Source organism: Protobothrops mucrosquamatus, unplaced genomic scaffold, assembly GCF_001527695.2.
Source record: "Protobothrops mucrosquamatus isolate PMUCROS unplaced genomic scaffold, P.Mucros_1.0 scaffold918, whole genome shotgun sequence".
NCBI lineage: Eukaryota > Metazoa > Chordata > Lepidosauria > Squamata > Viperidae > Protobothrops > Protobothrops mucrosquamatus.
In genome coordinates, this window is record NW_015387169.1 from 422,806 (window position 1) to 448,464 (window position 25,659).

The 25,659-nt window shown below is 39.0% G+C and overlaps 1 protein-coding gene across 1 annotated transcript in view; it reads right to left on the minus strand.

Annotated features, from left to right (window-relative positions):
- Window positions 1–25,659, minus strand: part of RBM6 (RNA binding motif protein 6) — an 87,233-nt gene that overhangs the window by 13,579 nt on the left and 47,995 nt on the right. Inside the window, exons 6-7 of the mRNA XM_015819419.1 lie at window positions 1,641–1,715; window positions 497–572 (exon numbers count right to left, since the gene is read on the minus strand). Coding sequence (XP_015674905.1) covers window positions 497–572; window positions 1,641–1,715 — 151 coding nt within the window. The remainder of the gene's footprint in view (window positions 1–496; window positions 573–1,640; window positions 1,716–25,659) is intronic.

Here is a 25,659-nt window from a genome sequence, read left to right on the forward strand (position 1 = left end):
CTGGCCCAAGGTCATCTAGCTGGCTTTGTGCCCCATAACTTATGGTCTCCTGGTTTCTAGCCTGATGTCTTAACCATTACGCCAAACTGGCTCTCTATGAAGCCTCTAAATTCTACTAAGTAAATTAAATAAGCTACTAAACAAATTAACAAATATCCATTTATACTATGATAATCCTGGCCACATGACTGGCTGGTAGAGCTAGTGGTTATTTGAAGTAAGAGCAGAGTTGGAGAAGAGGAAGTGGACTCAGAGGAGCTCTAAGCCCAATCTCAAGAGCTAGTGAGAGAGATACTCATTTCAGATGCTGTAGTTCTGCTATAGGAAAAGATTCATTCATTCTCTTGTTTATACCATTTAAAGTTAATAATTTGCATTAAAAACAGACTTTGATCTAGTACTAATGAAAATATATCGCTGTATACACCAAAGATCTTTATTCATTGCAAATTAACACATTTATTTTGGTACCAGACAGTAACAAAAGTAGGCTCACCATCTCTTGGGAGTTTACAGAAGTAACAAGATGAACGATACCCTTCTGAATGAAACCCTACTGTGCGTGCTTTACACTGCAAAGAAAAAAAAGATTATATAATCTTTGTCTTTTGTCCCTTCATGCAACTCAACTTATAAAAAGAAGCAGAAAGGAAGCTTAGTGTTTTATTAAGACTCCAGCTATGTGTTAATAACACCATGTGAGCCACCCATTTACATCTGCAAGATAATAAACTGAAAGTAGCATGCCATGACTTCAAATCAATGTTCCTAAATAATGAAAAAGGAAGGACAAAGACATAGATTTTCAACTCGCATAAATACCTCTGAAATGCAACCCGTGATTCAGAAGAATTCTCTATTCAGGTAGTCTCTACTTTATGAACATACCTCTCTTCTACCAATGGGACACATGTGACTCCAAGATATTGGTTTGGGAAGAATCTACATTCAAATCTTTAACTGAATAAAATTCAGTGAGCTGTATCTAATGTTAAATAGGCCAGACTCCCTCTGGATTGAGGTTGGGGTAAATCTCATAAATAAAGCAAAACAAAATTAAGCTAATTAATATACAATAAACAAACAGATCTCCATATATACAGTGGATCTTCCATGTGGAAATACAGAACGCAAAATATAGCAGCAAGGGCAGGGGACAAACAAATCCATATCACCAATGGTTTCAGACGGAAAGAGAGTTGACTATGACTTATTTTATCCACAAAGGTAAGCTGTGTGCATCCCTCAAGAAAGCTTAGTGCTATGAGAGTCCACTTGAAGAATCAGCAAGTCAATTAGAAATATTTTCATTAAGCTATTCCATTTCTTTCAAACTCTCTACAACAGAGGTCCCCAATCCCCAGGCTGTGGCCCACTACCAGGCCGTAGCCTGTTTGGAACCAGGCCGCACAAGCGGCAGGTGAGCGTGTGCACACGCAAAGCTCCATTTGCGCGAGTGACAGGTGCACTTGGTTGCAAAGCTCCCGCTCACATAAATGGAGTTGCACTTGCTCATGCATTCACCTGCCATTCACACGGAACCATCCCCCCAGCTCCCGGGCTGGTCTCCCAAGCTGGAAAGGTTGGGGACCGCTGCTCTACAAGTAACTTTTCATAAGGTTATTCTTCTACATACTTACACGCTTGCAATACCAAAACTCAGGGTATGGACTATATTCAAGTGTGACTTGTTTACCACCAATCATAAGATGTCCCTGTTGAAATCAGACAAGAGAAAATTTATTAGTGTTTTTTTAAGCCAAGCAGGAAGAAATAAAGAGGGACTTACTAGGAATAGTGTCATCTATCTGACAAGTATCTGAAATACTGGTAATCAATGAAAATGCCAAAGAAAGGGACTCTTGTATTCTAAGCACATATGCCTTGGATTGCTACGAATCTGTAGGGCAAAAACCCAGGCCCTTTCTCTGTAAAAAAGGTCAAGCAACAAATTGCCTTTTAGAATAAAAATACATGAAAAGCTTACTAACATGTCGGAAACTACTAGGAAACTGGAAATCAGGTTAAATTTTAGATGTATGCAGATTAAGCTAAAATACAATAAAATTAATGACAAGGATTATTTCATACTCTCATCTTAAATCATTAATGTATATCTGCCTAGATTTGATTTCACTGAAATAACATTGCAATAAATGCTTGCATAGCAGGCAATGTGTTTCATGATATAGGGCTGGATTATTAGTATTCCTTATTCTAAATTCATCTGCTAATATAGTGAGCTATTAGGTTGTTTGTGTAAGGTATATTCATAGACTTTGATGTGTGTAAGTTATGTCAGTATCTGATATTTGGCTTCCCTACTTAGTCCAAAATGTGCTCTTCAATAACATCATCATAACCTTAACTCACATCTGTAATAAAACATTATTATTCTAATAAAAGCAAAAATAAATTATTTATTTTCCAGTTTACAATTGTTTTCACTTTTTCTTTATTAAGCTTACACAAAAGAATTTTTTTTTAAGGTCAATAACTTACACAAGATTTCCAAGGCTAGATGAATTAGGTTAACAAAATTAAAATTCTCCACTATAATCCATAAAAGAAAAGGGGGGAAAGTAAAAGTACTGTAAGCAAATCAGGATTTCCTGTGAAACAAAATTTCCTAGATTTTTCACAATGAAAAATCAGACGTATAATAACTTAATGGAAATATTTTCAAATGTATTCATCCAGAAACCAACAGCCCTTTCATTAACTGGCAGAGGTAGGAAAGTCTGATTCTCTAGAAAGCTCATTTTAGATGAAAATAGAGAGGTGGCACCCAGGTAAGCAGTAGGACGCATCCAACCTTAGCTGATTTCAAAAAGGAGATTTGAACTTTGTTAATACTCAACCAATGAAAAATCCAGGAATAGTATAACAAAATATTTTTAGTTCAAAACTCCAAAAGCAAAATAGATATGAAAATATCCATTGACACTATAATAAGAAAACAGTAGCTACAAACAAGCAATATTAATTTTACTCACTTCAGAGGTATACAGATATACTAATAAATATATTTCAACTTGTTAGCATAATCCTTCCCTTTTCCAATGTAAACCCAAGGAGGAGTATTAAAGCAGGAGCTTTGGCAGATACATGGGAAGCAAGTAGTGGGGGATGAAGAGAAGGAAAATATCCAAGCTAGGGAACAACAACATGGCCATCACACTTTTTTGGGGGAAATGTGTTTTTAAACCCCGGTTATTGCTTAATATACATAGATAAAATCCATTAAAAGACTTGAATATATTCCACAAACATTGCTGTTCATTTAGGAAGTACTATGATCATGTCCCCCAATAATATCCCTTGCTAGACCAGTGGTTCTCAACCTTTTTAATGCCGCGACCCCAACCGGTCGTAAGTCGAGGACTAAACCGGTCGTAAGTCGAGGACTAAACCGGTCGTAAGTCGAGGACTAAACCGGTCGTAAGTCGAGGACTACCCAACCGGTCGTAAGTCGAGGACTTTCCGTGCCCGGGAGCGCCACGCATGCGTGGTTCCGCCCCCTGCGCCGGCCGAGGCGTAGCTGGCAAGCGGCAGAGATGGAGCAGGCCGACCACCAGCTGGCCCAGCTCAAGGGAGGTAAGGTACCCGCCGGAAAAGGGGAAAAAAATGGCGGACAAAAAAAATGGCGGACAGCCTTGCTTGGCGACCCCCGTGAAATGGTCGATCGACCCCAAATGGGGTCCCGACCCACAGGTTGAGAACCACTGTGCTAGACAATGATAGCATTAAACATTATGTCTAGAATATAATTTATTCTGTAAAATAATGCATACTATGTTAATTTAAGATAGGAACTCTTCTTCTTACAGGTCCAAATAAATATATTAAGCTTTCACTTTCCAAAATTCTTGACTCTCTCCCCAAGACTAAGAAACCAAGCCAAAAATCACTTAGTAATATTATGTATCATCAATCATGCTCCCATAGGCTTGTGCAGAGAAAAATACTGATTTTTTAAAAGTAGTCCTTGGAACTAAAAAGTACTATATTAGCCATTCATGTTTCAATAATTGTTCATTTGGGACAAAAAAAATCAGTAGATATTTCTGGTAATATGGTACTACTATATTACCAGTTTACATTTTTTCCCAAGAAATGTAACTGGAAGTAATGAGAATTTAGGCAGTCTGATTATCAACCAAAGCTAATTTCCCAACTGGGGCTTTGCTTCCAGAGATCTGGTATTTGTGTATACATACATACATACATACATACATACATACATACATACATACATACATAGATAGATAGATAGATATAGATAACACATAGACATTTCAAAGAAGAAATTAATAAATAAAAATGAAATAGGAATGTCATATCAAATACTGTGCTCTCAGCTCCTGAAAAAATGTCTGCAAAATTAAATATATTTGAGAAGAAAATTTTGATCAACTTTAAAAATAACTTTCTAGCAAGTACGCTTAAAATTAACCAAGGATTGGAAAGGGAGGTAGAGGTGTGTGTGTGTCTGGGTGTGTGTGAAAAAGAAAACTGTCAGGAAACTAAAACTGAGCCTACCAGAAATGTTATTCTGGATAGTTTTCAAGTTCAAATTGTGCATGAGGTGTTTAATGTTCGAACTTGCAAGATTTGTTTTAGACTCTACCTTCCTATTACTCCACAAGAACTACTAAAATGATTCTACGGGTTAAATGTATTAATTTATTATTATTTTATTAAACCACAGTACAGGCATAGTCATTAATACACTGTTAAACTCTAAAATCAGCTCCAGCCACCATGGCCAATATCAAAAAAGGAGTTGTAGTCCAGCATCTTGACAGCTACTAGCCATCCTTGTAAATTTTATTAAATTTTCATAATTTATAAGTGGTCTATTGTAATTGGCTTCTACCCAAATAGATATTCTGACTAAAAAAAATACATATAGCCAAATTCAAAACTATCTTTGATTTATGTCTATGGAGATTCCCAGTCATCCAGGTCATGGTTGTCCTAAAGGTGCTTTTTCCAGAGGCAACTTGCCTCTGGAAAAAGCATCTTTGGGACTATCTTTGACTTCCTACCGGTATATCAGAAAGGGATTAAATACACTGCCCACTTCAACTTGTTAAGTCATTTCTCCCAATATATCTGAGAATAACTGTTTGCTGTCAAGTCCTTGGGCACTGCTTAATTGGCTATTTTGATCATAATCATGTGACTAAGTAATGTGACTAAGTAATTAGATTTTATATTATATTAGATTTTATATACCCACTAATGTTATTGAATGAATCCTTCTTCTGTATGGAGTCTTTTATTTAAACCCAGTAAACTTTTCAGATTTCTTCATTAATTTTTCTCACTGCCACCATTTTAGAATAATTATAAACTTTCTTTCACAGAAAACATTTATTGGGCATCCACAGTAATTTAGTCTAGTGTGCTTATTGAAGGCTAATGTTCTACTTAACAGAAAAGGAACAAACAGAAAAAGGCTCCTGAAGCAAGAGTTCGTATCCTGAAGCTACAGGCAAACATGTATCTATCTCCCCAAAGTGATGAATGTGACCTCCAAAAGTTGCTCAACTTCTAATTTCAAATGCAGTAGAAAGAACTGTTACATACATGAATAATTACCTAAATATAATTAATTTTAATTTCCATTTGTTTTTATTGTTTGAATGTGGGATAGGCACATCAGTCTCAGTGTGGTTCTCAGCCTTAAAATAAGTACATATTTCTTACCCAGAGTATAATCTACCACAAATCAAATCAAATATGCCAATACAGCCTCAATAAAATACAATACCTAAGATATTTTTTTTCTTTTCACAAAATAGAGTAAATTGTGAGTCTTTTTAAGAAATAAAAATTTCCACGCTGGGTATCTTTACACACTTTCTGCTATATAAGAGCTATAATGAAACCTAACAGAAGTAATTTCTTTGTGATAGGACTTAAGACTTATATACCGCTTCACAGTGCTTTACAGCCCTTTCCAAGCAGTTTATACAGTCAGCATATTGCCCCCAACAATCTGGGTCCTCATTTTACTGACCTTGAAAGGATGAAAGGCTGAGTCAACCTTGAGCAGCTCAGAATCGAACTCCTGGAGTGAGCAGTAAGTTAGCCTGCAGTACTGCATTCTAACCACTGCGCCACCACGGATCAACATTTCTCAGTTAAAACTGTAAATTCCATCTTCATGATGTGGGAGCAAGAATACTGCCTTTAAATAACTAATGTAAATTTGAAAAAATAAATCAAATATATCTTTTTACCAGCCAATTTTATTATCCAACTATTCCAACTCAATAAAAAAGTAGGAGCACTTCTTTGTAAACAGATTTTTATTGAAATAAGATCAAGGCATATCATACATAGTTAATCTACCAAGATTAATGTTGCTAGTTATCATATCTTCATGTATTCTGTTTCCATGTTCTTTTTATACATATTTAAACTGTGATGTGCCAATTTAGTTTCTTGGCTTTTTGATCTTCATGTTTTTCTATATGGGAGGTGGTTTCCAACCTTGAAACAGCCGATTTCCTGAAAGACAAAAAATATTAGGGATAATATAGCCATTTTGTATATTAGCTTATTTTAAGTTAGTTTGTATTAACAATCATAGTTACTACTTACCGGATGCAGTCACCAGCACCAAGCTTTTCTTTGTTTAAAAGAACTAGCTGTGTAATCAATGCTGTATTGCTCATGGATCTCACATTTTAAGAAGCCATCAATTCCATTAATCACTCATCAATTTCTCACCATAGTGAGTAGTCCCAAAGTAAAATACATTTTTTATTTTTTGAAAATCATTTACTAGTTTTAGATCAGAAAGTTAGTTAAATACTTATTTCAGCAGTTTAACAATTGAGCATGCTGGCTAAAGTTAACATTTTTAAGTTATATTTTTCTATAGCTTTCTGCTTCTACCACTAACCTAAGGAAACAGATTTTTTCTTGGTTTTTCTTGGTTCTCTTTCCTCATTTCCAGAATTGTCTCCAGAGATTTTTGAAACATATTTAAGAAACTGTACTTTGCTTTTTATTTTCAAGTAAACATTTTGGTAATGATAATATTCATGTACATATTTCATCAAATGGCAAAAATAATTACTAGACAGTAGGCTAATCTCTAAGTTGCCAAGCATTAGTCTTCATACTTCACTGCAATGTATTGATGTCAAAGGGCAAACTATATGTTAGGCAATTCGTTTTTGTGGTGTTCAGTGAATGAATCACTCTGAACAATAAGATGGGCAGCATATAAATTTAATCTTCTATATTATTGTTATTGTTGTTGTTATTATTATTTATAAATAAAAATGTAAATGTTTGTTTGTTCAAAATCTTAAATCTCCGAAAGTTCTTCACCAATTGCTTTGAAATTTTGACACAACGTTGCATTCGAATACGCGTGTTTTTATATACCTACTATTACATACATGTCACACCTGTAAAAGGTAAAAACATGCTTTTTTTGAAAAACAGCGCCATCTGTTGGTATACCCACAAGCATTGTGAAATTAAACATATTAGAAACGTGTGCTTTCTCTTTTCTTTCTTTTCTATTTAACCAGACTGAGCCACAGCAACGCGTGGCCGGGTACAGCTATTTATAAATAAAATAAATATTTAAAATAATTTAAAGAATCAGAAGGGAATAGCTCTTTCCCAAAGCACTGTAATTCCTCTCCTTTATTTTTCATCTCGTATCTGTACAGCTATTTTTCATAGAAGTTCTACATCTGCTTTTCACTACTGCCCTTTCATTCCCATTTGGCTTTTCTCACTACATACGATATGTCAACAGTACTATTAGAATCCGGGATACTAACTCATTTTGCAAGCAAGTATTAAGAAACTAACATAAAAATCTAGTTCTGCAAAGATAGCAGCTACTTATGATTATCTGGACATTGCCAGCCTTCTGACTTTCAAATTCATAAAAGAGCATGTAGCTAATGACCTAGCAATTGGGATCCCAAGAGCCATTACAGAATCTGTCAAAGCCTTAAGCTCCTCCTCCCCCAACTAATTTTAATTTCTGAAGAGGTAGCTTTCTGCTCACTGCATCTCTCAGACTCCTTCTAAAATTCCTCTAATGCCACTTGCATATAAAATGGAGGGACAAGGGAAGACTAATGTGCATGGAAATAACTCTGAGGTACAGCTTCAACAAGAGGTGCATTGTATCCATTCTGGCATATTGCAAAGCACCTCTTCTTTGACATAGCCTCACCATATGATTCTTGGGTTGTAGCCATTGCTGTATTCACTACAGCATTTTTTTTATGTAGAATAAACCTTTCTTAGTCATTTTTCTATAGTAACCTAAACTCTAAATATGAAAACATATATGCTTAAATCATGTTAAGAACATTTTACTTTTCACAAAATTTATCCTTCTCCCATATTTTAGAATTCAAACATTGAGGAAAAAGCTAATCTTCATATGTATTTTTTTGTATTTGTCATATGCCATCCTCCTTAAAGAGACTATAATGATGCTCAGAAAATTAACTGCTTTCTTTGAACCCATTAGACAGATTCCTATCAACATCTTCACAATTAAATATGTTTTCAGTGATCATACTTTTAGTCAGAAGGGCTAAGAGTGTTCTCTCAGTGCAGAGAAAATATGTGACTAAAGAAAGGGAAAACAAAATATTGCATCAGAACTGAATTTAAAATATATTAGGCAAAAATATATGAATTATATTTTATCTATCTATCTATCTATCTATCTATCTATCTATCTATCTATCTATCTATCTATCTATCTATCTATCTATCTATCTATCTATCTATCTATCTACCTACCTACCTACCTACCTACCTACCTACCTACCTACCTACCTACCTACCTAATTTCTATACCACTCATCTCACTTGCATGACTTTGGGTAGTTTACAAATAAACCATAAAATCGTATAACCAGATCCCATGGGCTTTAAAGGTGATAACAGAGTGGGTCTCCCACAGAGTGGGTCTCCTCAGGGTGCCGTCAGCCAGACAGTGCCGGCTGGTGACCCCCAGGGGGAGGGCCTTCTCGGTGGGAGCTCCCACCCTCTGGAACGAACTACCCCCAGAGATCCGGGTGATCCCGGATCTCCCCTCCTTCCGCCGCGCCCTTAAGACATGGCTCTTCCAACAAGCGGGATTGGCCTAGGGGAATTTTTAGTGGGGTTTTAAGAATAATTTTAAATTGACATAGGCCACATCAAATAATTCATTTTAATTAGGTTTTAAAGTGGGTGTTTTTATCTTTGTATCTGTTTTACTAGGCTGTCAGCCGCCCTGAGTCCGCAAGGAGAAGGGCGGGATAAAAATTTAAACAAATAAATAAATAAAATAACCAACACCCTGAATTTGAGCCAGAAGCAAACTGGTACCCATTGCAGCTCATACAGCAGAGGTGTTACATTCACAATTTTAAGGTGCCCAAAACTGCTCGTGCTGCCACCTTCTGCACAAGCTGCAGATTCCAGATACTCTTCAAGGGTAGCTCCATGAAGAGATCATTACAGTGGTTAGTACAGAAATAGACTACGGCATGAGTGACTGAAAGAAGATACACTCGATCCAAGAAGGGGCATAACTGGTACACAACACGAAGTTGAGCAAAGGCTCTCCTAGCCACAACTGCCACCTGCTCATCAAGCAGGATCTGTGAGACCAGGAGAACCCCCAGATTATGCACTGGATCTCTCTGGGGCAGTGCACTCTATACAGGACCAAAAATGATAAACGCCAGATACACAAGAGATCACTCACAGCCCCTGCATCTTACCAGGATTGAAGTGATAGGCAACCACAGCATCATTTAGTTCACCAGAAATGGAGATGTACAATTGGATATCATCTGCATACCGTGTTTCCCCAAAAATAAGACCTATCCCGAAAATAAGACCTAGCTTGATTTTTTCCGTGTACACCTAATATAAGCCCTACACCAAAACTAAGCCCTAGTTAAGACCACGCCCACTCCATCCCATGGTCTGGTTGTAGGAGGTGGGGCAAGACGCATGCGTAAAAATCAAGCTAGGGTGGGGATGGGTGGGGTGGAGCTGACCCAAGTGTGCCGTACCTGTTTACCTCAGGACCCCTGCAGCCAGGCCTCCCACACCCCAACACCCGCCTTGCCTCGCGACGGCGGCACCAGCAGCCCCGTCTAGCAGGAGCCTGCATGGCGCTGGCCCACTTCTTCTGGTTGCTGGTAGCCGCTCGTAGGAGGCCACATGTCACGTTACGCAGTGTGATGCATCACACCAGTGCCACTACTCGTGGCAGGATGCCATGTGATGCATTGCACCAGTGCCATCACTCACAGTAGGACGCCACGTGGTGCGCTGTGCCGGTGCTGCCACTTGCACGATATCACGTGGTGCATTGTGATGTGGCACACGTGAGCGGTGGCGCCGTGAGTGGTGGTGAAATGCAACGGGTAGCGCAATGCAACGGGTGGCATCCTTCTGTGTTGTGCCAAGGCGTGTGCAAGCGATGGCAATGCAATGTGCCACATGGCATTCTGCCGTGAGTGGCAACACCAGTGTGATGCGCCATGTGGTATCCTGCCGCAAATGGCCAAAGTTGGACGGCAGCGCAACAGGTGTCGAGGCATGGGAGGCCTGGCTGCAGTGGTCCTGAAGTAAGCAGGTAAAACATTCCCCGAAAATAAGACCTAGTGCCTCTTTTGGAGGCAAAAAATTATAAGACCGGGTCTTATTTTCGGGGAAACATAGTACTAATGATACCTCATCCCCTGGTGACAGATAATCTTGCCCAGCTTCATGTAGATGTTAAAAAGCAGAGAGCACCAAGTCCTGTGGAGAACCCACAAAACAGGGGGCATGGGCTGGACCTCTCGCTCCCTAACAGCACCAACTGGGATTGACATTGAAGGAAGGAAATGAATCAGCACAGAACCATGTCCCCCTCATCGACAACTCCTAAAGCTGATCCAAAAGGATACTATGCTTGATGGTATTAGCAATAGCAATAGCACTTAGACTTATATACTGCTTCACAGCCCTCTCTAAGCGGTTTACAGAGTCAGCATATTTCCCCTAACATTCTGGGTCCTCATTTTACCCATCTCGGAAGGATGAAAGGCTGAGTCAACCTTGAGCCGGTGGAAATCAAAATGCCGAACTGCTGGCAGCTGGCAATCTGCAGAAGTAGCCTGCAGTACTGCATTCTAACCACTATGCCACCACAGCTCCTAAAGCCATATTGAAAGGATAGCCAAAATAGATGCACCAACTCCATCCTGTTACCACCAGAGGTCATCCAAAAGAATGACTAATGCTTTTTCTGTCCCATATCCAGGCCTGAAACCTGATTGGAAGGGGTCAAGATAATCTGTTTCATCCAGGTTCCTCTGGAACTGCAGCACAACTACTTTCGCAACCACCTTCCCTAGACTGGATGAAAAATTGTCCAGAACAGTGGAGTTCACCGACAGCTTCTTGAGGAGATGGTGCACTAGCATCTTTTTAAATGGTGCTAGGAACAACTTCCTTCCTAAAGGATGAGTTAACCATCACAAGGACCCACCCATATGTCACCTCCCAGGTGGCCTTGACCAACCAGGAAGGGTATGGATCTAATTCACAGATGGTTGAGATTACAGACCCAAAGACTCTGCCCACTTCTTCAAGTTGAAAGGATGAAACTGTTCCCAAATAACAGGGTAAGTCCATCCCCCAGGCATTTCCACACACGTCCATGCTTTGTATCCAACTGAGAAAGATCTGAGCAATTTCATCTATGAGGTACAACGAAAATTCCTCAGCACAATCCTGAAGGTAAACCTCTGAGACCCTCAGGAGGGTCCGAGTAATCCTAAACAGGGCCACCATGTGGTTCTCTGCAGATGTAATAAAAGCAGAGAAATATTGATGTTTCACCGGTCACATTGCCATGAATTAGCTTTAATAGTAATTATAATTTGTGATTGTTGGATTCATCTTTCGACTGCTTTAGACATCTCTTGACTTGTTTCAGCTCCCTCAACTCTTCCATGAATCATGGGGAGGGCTGGGAGGGCTATGCCACGATTGGATACCCAGGCACGATACTATCCATGGCTTCCACCTATACCAGGCAGCAGCCAGGACCTCAGCCAGACTATGCAACAGACCCTCAGATAAATTTACTAGTTCCCTTTGGAACATCAATGGGACCATCAATTGCCAGAGGCGGATCAATCTAATAGATCCTACCACTCTGCAGAAGGAGGTAGCCTAATACTGATCACCCTTGAATATTAGTGTCACAAGTCCGGCTGATGATCCCAACAAAGCAAACACACTTGAGACATTGCACTCTCTAATGTCAGACTTTATTAGGATATGCATGCCGGCAGTAATGAACTCCAAGTCTGCTCTGATTGAATTGGCGTGAAAGCAGTATATTCAAAGCATAGCAACTCCCTTCCCCCCAACAGTGCAGGTCACATTAGCCAATTAAGCATCAGACAATTATTATGAGAAAGAACCTTCAGTTTCCAAAACAATCCCTACAGCTGCAGATACAACCCACATTCCATCCTTTCCCTCCTGTCTCTATTGGCAAGTCAAGGAAAGAAAGAAAGAATCTGAAACAGCATGGAGGTTTTTTTCCCCGAACTTGACAGTTAGTTCCAACAATTATTTTCATTATTTGTATATGACAAATTGATGGTAACCTGGACAAAGATGTATCATGAAAAAGATATTAATGGCGTAAAAACTGAACATTTTTTCTATTTTCTTTTTTGTGATTTCAGAAACATAGATTATCAGATAAATATTTTCAAATTATACATAAAAAAAGGAAAACCCAAGTGATTTCTTTATACAGCAGACATGTCAAACACAAGGCCTGCGGGCCAGATCCAACCCACAATTGGTCCACATTTGGCCCACAAAGCCGCCCCGGAAATGGCGTGGGACTGGCCCCTATTGCCCTGCCCAGCCAAGGCTGCCCAGGCCCAGCAGAGATGGGGGAATGAGACATGTGATCTTGGCTGGGCCTGGGTGGCCATGGCGCAGATGGGGATCCGGCTTTCCCCACTCGGGGTGGCTGTCTTTTGCCTGCTGGGCCTGGGCATGATCTACCACCTCTACTCAAGCTTCCTAGCTGGCTGCTTCACCTCCTTCATGCTGGGCGGGCCCTGCTGCTCTGAGCGAGCAGCTGGCAGCCCTGGTGGCAGCAGTGGCCCACAGCAGGGCCAAGGTGTCAGGTATGTGAGGGGAACATGTTCCACCTGCAGGCTAAGGGCAAGACCCACGAGGGGGTCGAGGAGATGACCAGCAGTTACCTACTCTCCAACCACAAGCCACAGACGGAACAGAGTAGGCACATTCGGTGGTCCGCATCACATGCCTCCCACCCTACTCCGCCTGCTGCTGGTGCCGCCACCGTGCCTGCTGCTTGGAGGGCCAGCCCGGTGGTGGCAGCGGGCTGTGGAGCCCCAGAATGTGCTGGCCAAGTGGCCGGCAGGCTGTGAATGTTGACGGACACTGTTGGCCCCCATGCACTCACTGCCCTCTGTGCACGGGGCCCAATGGTGTCTGGCAGCAGCCCACCATCTCCTACCGCACCTTGCCTCACCCCGTGGTGTCGGCACCTACCCCCTGCCTCACCTCACCCCACTGGACGAACCTCCTGCCTACCACTCCATCCGCCACAGACTCCTGGATCCCAATCCTGCCCAGCCCCCATAGGCGCCCCCCACAAACAACGAGGTGGCCACGCCCACCCTAGGCCATGCCCACCCAGTCAGCCATGCCCCCCAACCCCCCAAGGGCAACCACAATGCTGATGTGGCTCTCAATGAAATAGAGTTTGACACCGTTATACAGTCTCTCCTATGCCTGGCATATCTGCCCCCAATAGATTAGAGAGGAAGGGATTGCAAGAGAGTAAGCAAAGATAATTCACTGGCTGTTTGTGAAATGTACTTGCAGCTTATAGACATGAGCATGCTCGGGGCTGTCAGAGCCACTGATTTCCTTTTAACATGTATGTCAATAGACAAAACAACCAGCCTTAGAACTGACAATGAAGTTACTGAAGTGGTAGATAGTTTCTGCCTTTGGGGATCAACCATCAACAGTAAAGGAACAAGCAGTCAAAAAAATATACTGCAGAGTAGCATATAAGACCAGTTGTTAAGGTCCTAGAAAACATATTCAAATGCCCTGATATACAGGTAATTCTGGAGTTACGAGTGTTCACTTAACGCTCGTTCAAAATTACACATTAAGCGCCCCCTACTGTTTACGAGAAAATCCCAAAATTACAAATGTTGCAGCACCACTGTAGTCGTTCACCCTTACAAATGACTGCAAAGGCTCTGCAACATTCACTCTATTTCCCCCTGCCAGCTCCCACAACTGCTTCCCCCTACTTTACTGCCGCGCAGACTCACTTTTTCTTTTTAAAACAAATTTTATTAATTTTCCAATTTTACAAAGCTCCAGATATTAAGGAAGCAACATGGTGGTTGGATAATCCATAGTCCAATAACAAGATCTTTCATACATATGTCAGATTACATCATCAAAAATTTCCTCTCTGTTTCTCTTGGTTATTATAGCACATTCAAATTAATACATTGCTAGTTATAACTCAATCAACTGAAACATTTATCAATATCTTTTGACTTATATGCTTCCATATCCTGTTTTTAACTTTTATCTGATTTCAGTTACAGTATTCCAGTTGCCTTTATGTCCATAGTATTTAGGTTTCTGATACCTCACAGTTCCCTTAGTTCATTACAAGATAGTTATCATATCTAAAATACACTTATTATTTATTCAGATAAATTTTTATTTTATTTCACAATCATATTCTACTTCTCATCCTAATATCGTCACTTACTAATAAAATAACCTTTATCATATGAATCCATCTTCTATATTATAATTCAAAACTATTATTCTAGTAACTAATTTTTATTTCCCTTATAGGTCTAAGTCCTAAATATTAAATCAATTAATGTCTTTTAAAATCTCCTTAGCCCATTAAGTGAAATTTTAGGCTCTTCCATTAAAGGTCACATTAAAAAAAACCATTTTTTAAGTCTAACTCTGACCTTCCTTTTGTGCCAAACAGGCTTCCATAGCAGAGCCTTTAAATCCTCAGGTGGATCTCCCTTCATTCCTACATATGTCATTTGAATCAAGGGAGACCATCCAGTTATCAACTTTTCAAGGAAGCTAGTCCCTTCATAGTCATTAGATTGTTGGCCTAATAATTTTAGTCTCCATATTTGGCTTAGTATATTTGTTGTGAGTTCAGGCTGGTCTTCTTCTTCTTCTTCTTCTGGTTTCAGCTGGTTTAAATAAAAAGTCATATTCAGTGTTGTAGTTGTTATTTGGTCGTCTGGGTTATCTAAATTCTCAGTGTACTGTGTATGTAAGTCTTCAGCACCTTCCATCTTAGTGTTGCTTTCTTCAGTTTCTGTTGCTGTTAGAATTGCAGATTTTTTAGATGAAATCAAGGTTTGGGTATCAAGGTTCTGAGTAGGTTGTAGCTGGTATTCTTTAAAGTCCACTTTAGTGTTAATACCTTCTTCTTCTGTTGCCTTTTGAGTTGTAAGTTCATTGGTTGAAGTCTGGGTTGCATTTTGTAGCTTTAAGGTGGCACCTTTATCTTTCAGTCTGGAATTTATTAGCTCAGTAGCCTCTAGGACTTTTTCAAGTATAAGTTTATAGTTAAGTTGTGGGTGGTATTCCTCCATTTTTAATAATAGTCAATAAATGTCCACCTCCACTATAGAGAGTTATTTTCACCACCCAGCTGTTTCAAGTTCTTATCTTTTTTGATAATATCAAGGACAAAACTTAGTCTCACAAATCTCCCAGTCAGAAAAAAAAATTCACGTGCTGTACCACATTTCGCCACAAGATGTCCCCAGTAACATGTAAAGTTAAGCTTTTATCCGGTTCAAAGAAGGAAGAAAGAAATATTCCCTTTTTTTCCCCATCTTAGCAAATACGTAAAATAATAAGTCTCTGTTAAGAATAAAAAACCTTTTGGGAGCCCAGGTATCCAGAAATTACAAGTCCAAATATTTAGTCGTTTAGTTTAGTTGTTCTTTTTTTTCCCCTTAGCTTTATATTCCCAGAGTAGGCAGGAGCCACAGAATTAAGAGGGGGAAAAAAAGAATTTCCAAAGGCTTTTACAGGAAAGTAGTTGGGAAGCAAGAAAGGTAAGTAAGGTCTCACCCAATTCCTCCACGTTGCTTTCGTCATGCTTAGTAGTGCTTTTGGCTTTTGGCTGGAACGGCTTGGTGATCAGCCATGTTAATGGCCAATCTTTTCTTCGTCGGCCCAAAGGAGCTGCCTTGGATCAAATGTAAGGGCTGCTGCCTTCCGCGATAAATCGAGGATCCTCCTCAGCGGTGGTCGCCCCTCCAGGACGACTTTCGACCCTTTCCAGGGTCTTCCGAGGGAAACCGGACGGCGGAGAGAGCGGTCTCTCCGTGCATCTGCCGGCGCCATGATCGCAAACCGGAAGCCTCCTCTCTACTGTGATTTCTGCTTTTGAGGGAGATCTCGGAGAGTTAATGGAAACTCCTGGATGCCATAATATCGCAGGAGTTCAGGCACCCATCCTCTTTTGCAGAGAATGGGTACCTGAACTATCACTGACTCCAGAAACTTTCATTTTCGGTGCAACTCTGTGCCTGTCTCTTGCTCCCCCCCAACTCCTTTCCACAATCACCGGAACACTTTTTATCCAGAGATCTTAGGGAAATGAGGAGCGTGCGATTTTCTGCATTTTCAACCACCCCATTTCCTCACAGACGAAGTTCACCATCTCCCCAAGGTATCCATTCAGATAAAAGGTGTTTGAGTGCCTATGAGACCCTTGGAAATGCAGCGATTCTTTTGGATGGAATGGAGAAACTCAAGCTACTGCCGCTCAAACACTTTTTATCCGAATAGAGACCTTGGGGAAATGGGGAGCTCCTTTTGTGAGGAAATGGGGTGACTGAAAACGCAGCGATTCGCTGCATTTTCAAGCGTTGTATTTGCATACAGATGGAGCTCCCCATCTCCCTAAGGTCTCTATTCAGATAAAAAGTGTTTGAGTGACAGCAGCTTAAGTTTCTCCGCTCCGTCCAAGTGGAAGGAAACAGAGGCGCAGAGCAGGATTGCTCTCAATAAGGCCGGCGCAGGCAAGTGAACAGTGCACCCGCATCTTCTTGAGAGCAATCCTGTTCTGCACCTCCAGTTTCTTCCTTTCAGATGGAGCGGACAAACTCGAGCTGCTGCCACTGCTTGAGTTGAGAGGATGACAAGAACGTGGTCAGGATTTGGGCTACTGGCCCGTCAGGCAAAGAGTAGGTCAGGCTGGGTGGCTGGCTGGGGAGATGAGATCATGGCTGCTCAGGTGGCTGCCGCTATTGCGAGCAGCTTGGACGCAGGTGCAAGTGACTCGCCTTGCGATGCTTCCCCGCTCAGTTGAAGGCTTCATTCCTGCCCTCAAACTAAGGCCAGCACACATGAGCGAGCAGTGCACCCAGGCCACAGACAGCATGATTCCTGCGCCCGGCCGACTCCAGTTCCACACTTTGCCCTATAGGCAAGCAAATGAAGCAAACACTCCTTCCCCCAGAATGGAAGCTTGTGGGGGCCATGATCTCTTTTGAACTTACACAATATTACAGCATCCAGGACTTTCTATTGCCGGCGCAAAAAGCATTTCCAAGCCGACTCTCCTCTCCCTCAAAGGGAAAGAAACTGTGGCAGAGAAGAGACAGATTTTGCAAGGTAAGTTAGTCCAGCATGGCAGGAAGAGAGGGGGAAGCATGAAGTATCTTAGTGGGTCAGGGAGGCCTTGGGGGAGCTGTTCAATCACTAGGCACTCCATGGCCTTCCCCACCCTGAGATACCTCATGTGCACTTAATAAGCCACGTTTGTCTTAACGAGCAGGGAGTGATCTCGTTCGAGGTACGAGATCCATTCCGAGTTTTCGAGTTACAAATGGAATGGGCAGGCTCCATTCCATTCGTAACTCAAAGACTACCTGTACCTACAAAAAACAGAACTGTGGAAGCCCTGGTACTGCTTGTATGAAAGCTAAAGTTGGACTCTGAAGAAACAGATAGGAAGACTGTTGACACTTTTCAATTTTGGTGTTGGAAAAGATTTCTGAGAATACTGTGGACAACCAAGAAAATGAATCAATGTCTCATTTGAACAAATCAACTCAGCGTTCTCACTTGAAGCACAAATGACAAGGCTCAAATTATCCTACTTTGGATACATTATGTGAAGATCAAGCTCTCTAGAGAACATTCAAATATTGGAAAAGATGGAAGAAAAGAGAAGATAATAACAGCAAGATGGATGGAATCAGTTACAGTGATGATTGGTGCACTGTTGGAAAACCTCAAAGACCAAACAGGGACAGATCATCATGGAGAATATCTATCTATATGGTTGCTAAAAGTAAAAAAAAAACCTTGATGGCACCTAATCATCATCAGCATCAGAAGACTAAATAATTAACTGTTGCTCTTAAGTGGACTCTTTTTCTGTCTTTCTCACATAACCCATTGCTGATATTATCTTCAGTTTTTCAGCATAACATGCTGAAGTAAGGAAGAATCTGGAAAATCTATATATAGATTACACACGATCTTTTGGTTACAGATCACTGAATTATCATGGCATCTGTGTACTTTTTCTTTTCCCTCCATAGGTGAGCACCATATAGAGATTACTGCTTTAAGCATTACAATGTTAAACTGAATGATGAAAGAAAACAAAGAAGCCATCTATTAGACTAGCCACAAATCAAACAACCACTTGAACATATCCAATGCATATTAAAGTGATATAAGAAAAGTACCAAATTTTTCCTTATATAAAACATTATTAGGCTATCTTTTAACACGGAGAGTTCCAGCTCTACCAGGCTTTCAGAATGAATACCATTTCGGTGTTCCAACTCCAAATATATCAATATTGAATATGGATATATGGGATGCTTCAGCTGCTCTAAATAACTTGATTTTTCTTAGCAGACTGAAAATACAAAACAAGAAAGGGCTGAATGAATATTAATCGTTCCTAAAATTTTCTTTCATACAATACATGGGACTTGCAAGGAATCAAATGACATATAAATTTAATACATTATTATTGTATTATTGTCAAATGATTTTGTGATCTATTATGCAAGCAAGCCACTTAATGTATTTTAACATAATATATAGTTGATACATGTAGCGTCAGAAAATAGTTTTGATATACAATATACAAAAATTAAATTTTGGGTAAATTCTTTGTATAAACAGTAGACTTTAATATCACTGTCTTTTTCAGCCACCAGGAGCTACAGCAAAGTATTTTATGAATGTGATGGATTTTGCATAGGACTATTTTTCTGTTTTACTGTTAACAGACACTTTAAACTAGAAAAAAACAGTTATATTAGCAATTATAGCTAAGCACAATTATACCTAACCCCACAAATTTTCATTTCTAATACTGATTGGCATTAGTATTAGTATCCATCAGCAATAATTTCATCAAAGTGAAGCCATTTCATTTTCTAAAGCTTAAGTCAAATGGGGGATTAACTGAACTATGAAGTTTTGAAACTATTTATATGCCTAGTAAATTGACAAAAAGCATATATACACAACATATGGGCCAGTATACATTGCACATTATGGTCAAGGAATGTACCAACCTATCCTGCTGCAAGAAGACTTCAGGACAAAATTTATAAGCATGCTCCAAGATGGCACAAATTAGAAGAGAAGCAATTAGAAATTTTGAAGTGTCAATAATTTCTAATGTGGTGGAACATTATTTCCAATTCAAATTGATTAAACATGTCCATGTTACAAGCCCAGATTGGATTTAAAACATTCTTTTTACTTCAAGAAAAATATCAAATTGCTGTAACATTTTACAGTGTGAAGATATAAAGAGAGAAGAAATAGTACATCATCCTATACCTCCATGGAAATTCATAGCAATCAGAAAAGTGTAAGAAAAAAGCACTCAAAAATAATGTACAGAAAAATTAAATTAGTAGAAAGCTGGAGAAGAAATAATCTTCAAGATATGGATGACCTGACTAGTTTAACAGCAGCAACTAAGCCTGAAACAATTTTCACCTATCACTCCCTATGTTAAATTTTCTAATGGTAATGGGTTTGAGCAACCAGAGAAAACATTATGATGGATTTGTCTACCATTCTTCATTATAAATGCAGTTTCAGTATGAACATACAATGAAAGCTTATATTTTAAGACAGAATTAAGAGGACTGTGATCCTCAACATGTTGATTTCAACTATGATCAGCCACAGTAGCATACCCCATAGTTAGCAGTTCTAGTACCTGGAGGCCCACAGATTCACCATACTACTCTAAGAATTTTGCAGAAGAAATAACAGATCAGATGGAAGAACAATAAAAGAAATAAAAAGACTAAGTGGCAATGGATTTTCTCTTAGTTAAATTACTGACATATCCTTCTTTGCACAATGAAAAAGCATGCAACAATTAATTCAACAATGCACCAATGTAACTAGATTATAATGTTCCTTTCCCTAGTCCAACCCCCTGCTCAGGCAGGAAACCCTATACCATTTCACACAAATGGCTGTCCAATCTCTTCTTAAAAGTTTTCAGTGTTGGAGCATTCACAGCTTCTGGAGGCAGGTTGTTCCACTGATTAATTGTTCTAACTGTCAGGAAATTTCTCCTTAGTTCTAGGTTGCTTCTCTCTTTGGTTAGTTTCCATCCATTGCTTCTTGTCCTGCCTTCAGGTGCTTTGGAGAATTGTGGCAACCCCTGAGATATTGGAACACTGCTATCATGTCATCCCTCGTCCTTCTCTTCATTAAACTAGACATCCCCAATTCCAGCAACTGTTCCTTGTATGTTTTAGCCTCCAGTCCCCTGATCATCTTTGTTGCTCTTCTCTGTACTCTTTCTAGAGAGTTCTAGTTTGTGGGATTGTGAACGGCATTCCACAATCTTGGTACTATCAGCTTTTAGTATCCATCTACCATACCACAGCATAATACAGAGACCAGCCTCCCATGCTTTATCAAATATATTCATACCCTTAAGTCAGTGTTTCTCAATCTTGACAATTTTAAGGCATGTGGACTTCAACTCCCAGAATTCCACAGCCAGCATTGCTGGCTGTGGAATTCTGGGAGTTGAAGTCCACATGCCTTAAAGTTGTCAAGGTTGAGAAACACTGCCTTAAGTATTCTAGTTATATATTCATGGGTTTCAAAAATACCAACTTGAATTAGCCCCAAAATAGCTAGCTACAGAAGATAGTTCCTGACCTGAGTTCTAGCTAGTGTCAGATTAATAACAAGAGGCACAAACAATTAATATAATGGAAGCCAATACAGATAGTCCTCAACTTACAACAGTTCATTTAGTGTCTGTTTGAAGTTACAGCGGCACTGAAAAAAGTAATTTATGACTGTTTTCACACTTACAATCGCTGCAGCATCCCCGTAGTCATGTGATCAAAATTCAGACGCATGGCAACTGACCCATATTCATGACAGTTGCAGTGTTCAGGGCTAATGTGATCACCTTCTGCTACCTTCTGATAAGCAACAGTCAATGGGGAATCCAGATTCTCTTAACAACTGCAGTGATTCATTTAACAATTGTGGCAGGAAAGGTCCTAAAATGGGACAAATTCGCTTAACAACTTTCTCACTTAGTAACTGAGATTTTGGACTCAATTGTGGTCATAACTCAAGGACTATCTGTATCTTAAAGCACTGCCCTCACACTATGTTTAAGCCCACTGAAAAATGTATAATGTAACTCATAAAATACTTTAATTCTATCAAATAACTTGTTTTGTTCTCATTTACTTTCCCAAAAGCCATCTGTTACCAGCTGATTCATTTAATTAGCTTATTTCAGAACTAGGTTCTGAGCTTCATAAAGATTGAGAATAATTTTACCATTCTTTACCTCACCCTTAATTTTCCACCTTTCAAAGCAAACTAAATACATGTTCTTTCTTTAAAGAGGCTAGACAAAAACACAAAAAAGTTCCTAATATTTCTTCAAATTTATGTTTCTTCAAAAATACTATTATTTTTCTTTCATTGGATATTTCAGTAGAAATAAAACCATTTATGCTTCAAATTCCTGAAGACATTGCAATACTAAACTAAATACAAATACGATGCATTGTGTCTATTTAATAAGCTCAATACAAAAAATAAATTATTTAGTTAAAATTAGTTCTTCTCAGTGTAAAATGAAGTATGTCCACTGGATTTGGTAGTATAGTAATGCTCCCATCTGGATGCCAGCTAAATGTGCTTGCAATTTAATGCAGGCAGTTTACAGAACTCATGTTTGTTTTTCACTGGTACTGCATGTATAGCAACAAATCATTCTCAATGATGCATTTTCACAACTGCAGTTCAACATGATCAAAATATTCATGTCAATACATACACACAAAATTTGAACTGGAGCAATGTTTGCTATTTTTATGCTAGAATCTAAACAATTCCAATATCAAGTTTCTAGCTAGTTATTTATTATCTGTAAAGTACTTTTTTCTCCTAATAAATGTCTTTCAAATAAAAAAATAGATCATTTTTATTTGGATAATAACAAAAAAATATGTGTTTATTCCAGAATGTAAATACATGACATCAAATCTATTTGAAAAATGGACCCATCTTTAGGGGAAAAAAATGTGTGAAAACTAAGTAAATTACAGAAGTAATTTCCCACTTTCCCACATACATGGAATCCCAAATATTTTCTTGGGCCTGAATCTTTGGTGCATATAAGACGAGAAAGTCTACAGGAGCTGCAGCCAATCCTCCCACTTCCATCTCCTTCCTTGGGGCTCTTTTTCCCTTGCGTCATGATTGGCTAAACATGTTCTTACTGAATCAATAATCAATAAACTCCAATTATTTTATTGAAAAAAATATTATCGTTGCCCACTTTGGGGTTGGTATTCTATTGGGCTGACAGAAACACAAAATAAACCTAGCAAGAACAATGACCAACCATTTCTCATAGTTATGAGGAGGTTTTCATTAAAAGTCTTCTACTGAATCTTTATGAATTATGATTCAAAGACATTCAGTAACCCTTACTTATAAGCCACATTTTCTAATGCTATAGATGGCAGAAAATGCTATTTACTGAATGTATATGTCACATAATGAAAAATGTGCAATGAATAAAAAATGGATCACCCAATCCTGCGATATATACCAGCAACAGAGCTACACTTTCATCTACTGCATTTTGGCAAGTTTCTCGAGGCCTATTTTCAACATAATATGTACCATGATCTATAAAAACATCCTTCAATTCTTGTAAATTACAATTAATTTGGACTTCATAACATAAACTGAGCAATAAAAATGAACATAGAGAAACCAATACTGGAAATATTTTCATCTTCATGCATTCAGCAAATTATGAAGTTTCAAGGACTGAGCCCTTGAGAAGAAAGATGTTTATAAACAGCATGAAATTAAAAGTAGTCTTCAACTTATGGCAGGTTGTTAGCGATCATCTGAAGTTATGATAGACCCCCAAAAGGTATTATGACCCAGCTCTGAAATTCAGAAGGCCAATCCCACCACCCACCCCATGGTCACATGGCTGTATTTCAGGCGCTTAGCAACTGACCTGCATTATTTTATGTATTACAGTAGTGGCCAAAATTGTGGAAACCTTTTGGAAAAAGTGTGTTGTTGAGGTTTGATGGCTAATAACACCACTTTTTTTGGAATAGTACCATAAAATTATATATCAATGGAAAAATAATTTAATCAAGAATGTAATGCAACATAGTTTGTTCAATTATCTGTACTGTATTCTATGAAAAGTTATAGCCAAATAACCAGAAAAAGGAAACACAACTTGCTTAGGTTGATAACAGGTAGCTTTCCTTCATCTGATTGTAGCCAATGAGCATGAGTGTTTAGAGAGCCAATCAAGTGTCATCTTGTTTTGGCAATGAGCCAATCAGATCACAGTAGGATTCAGTTATTGAAGCTGAGAGGAGGACATTTGTCAGTGTGCTATGTCATCGCTATCAAGTTGGTTGGGGTTTTTTTTTCTTTCATTTAGTGAGCTTGTAAAACGTAATAAAATTAAAGTAATGGTGCAAAGACTTGACTGGTTGCCCAGAAAGCGATGTAAAATAGTATTATTAAGTGAACAAGGCTACAGTTATAAAGAAATTAGAAGAAAAATTGGTGAAAACTTAACCAAAGGCGGCATTTCTACTGTACACTTTTCCCAAAGGGTTTCCACAATTTTGGCCACTACTGTAAACTGATGTATTTATTAAGATTGTTTGCTGACCATCTCACCATGAGGAGACTCTGGGAGGTTTACAACATTAAAAAAATAAAACCATAAAATACATACATGGATTATGGCTAAAAGATTGGGAGGGAGGGTGCAGAACATATGAGGGTGGGATCAACTTTTAATCCATCAACCACCTCCAGCATGATCCTGCCCCATTGGGGCTCCAAGCCAACTGGCAGAGCCAGGTCTTTGGGGTCTTGTGGAAGGTCAGAAAGGTGGAGCCAATCTTACATCAGGGGGTAAGATCTTCCAAAGGGCAGGAGCCACGGCAGAGAAGTTCTTCTCCTAGACCCCGCGAGAATTCCCTGACCGATGGGATCGACAGCATGCCTTCTCCGCCATTTATGGATGTTTGCAGCATCCATGGTCACATGACCACAATTTATAATGCTTTTGCCTCAGTGTTTTGCCTAGTTTTCAGCAAAAATGCCCCGTAGCAAACAATAGGTTCGCTTAATGACTGTCGATTCCCTTAATAATCATGGTGATTTACTTAACGACTACCACAAAAAGAGGTTTCAATATCGGGTTGATCATATGATGACCCACTTTACAATCATAATGGTTCATGACATAATAGGCAGGCTCTTTTAGTAGAGGACTACATGTACACAAAAGGAATAAACAACTAGTTAGCTTTTTAAGTCTTATGTTTCCATCCATTATCTTAACAAAAATACATCAATGACTTGCCTAGTCATATTTTTAAAATTCAGATAGTTTCTTTTATCTCACTGTGGGAGTTAATGATTTTTTCCTAAAGATAAAAAAAATCACAAATGCCTTCAGAAAAAAAAATAAGCATTCAATAATACCAATTTTAATTAAGTAAGTACTATTAAGTATTTCATTTTCAGAGTTGTTATTTAGCAAAGAATCGAAAGAGTTAGATCCTAATAGGTGAAATTGCTTACATGGAACATGAATTCCACTTAGTACATATTGAATCATACAATATTTTTGTACTTTCTCCCAGTAATTGATTTTAAAAACTGGTATCTTGCAAACATATTGATACGGAAAAGTAACCCCCACAACCAAGTAAGAGACAACTCAAACCAAGCTATCCAATGATAAACTTTGTACAAATCCTTACAAAGAACACAGGATGCTCAGGAAGTTTGGTTGAACATAATATATGTATAACAATAAAGGCACAGATACCATTTAGAGTTTGTACCGTTTGCTTCTTCACTCTGCAACAAATGATTATACTATTGCAAATATCAAAGCCTACATTTCAAACAATTCCCTCTATTCAGCATAACAGTAACTCAGGAGAAATTTATTATTTTTAGGTTTTGCATTTC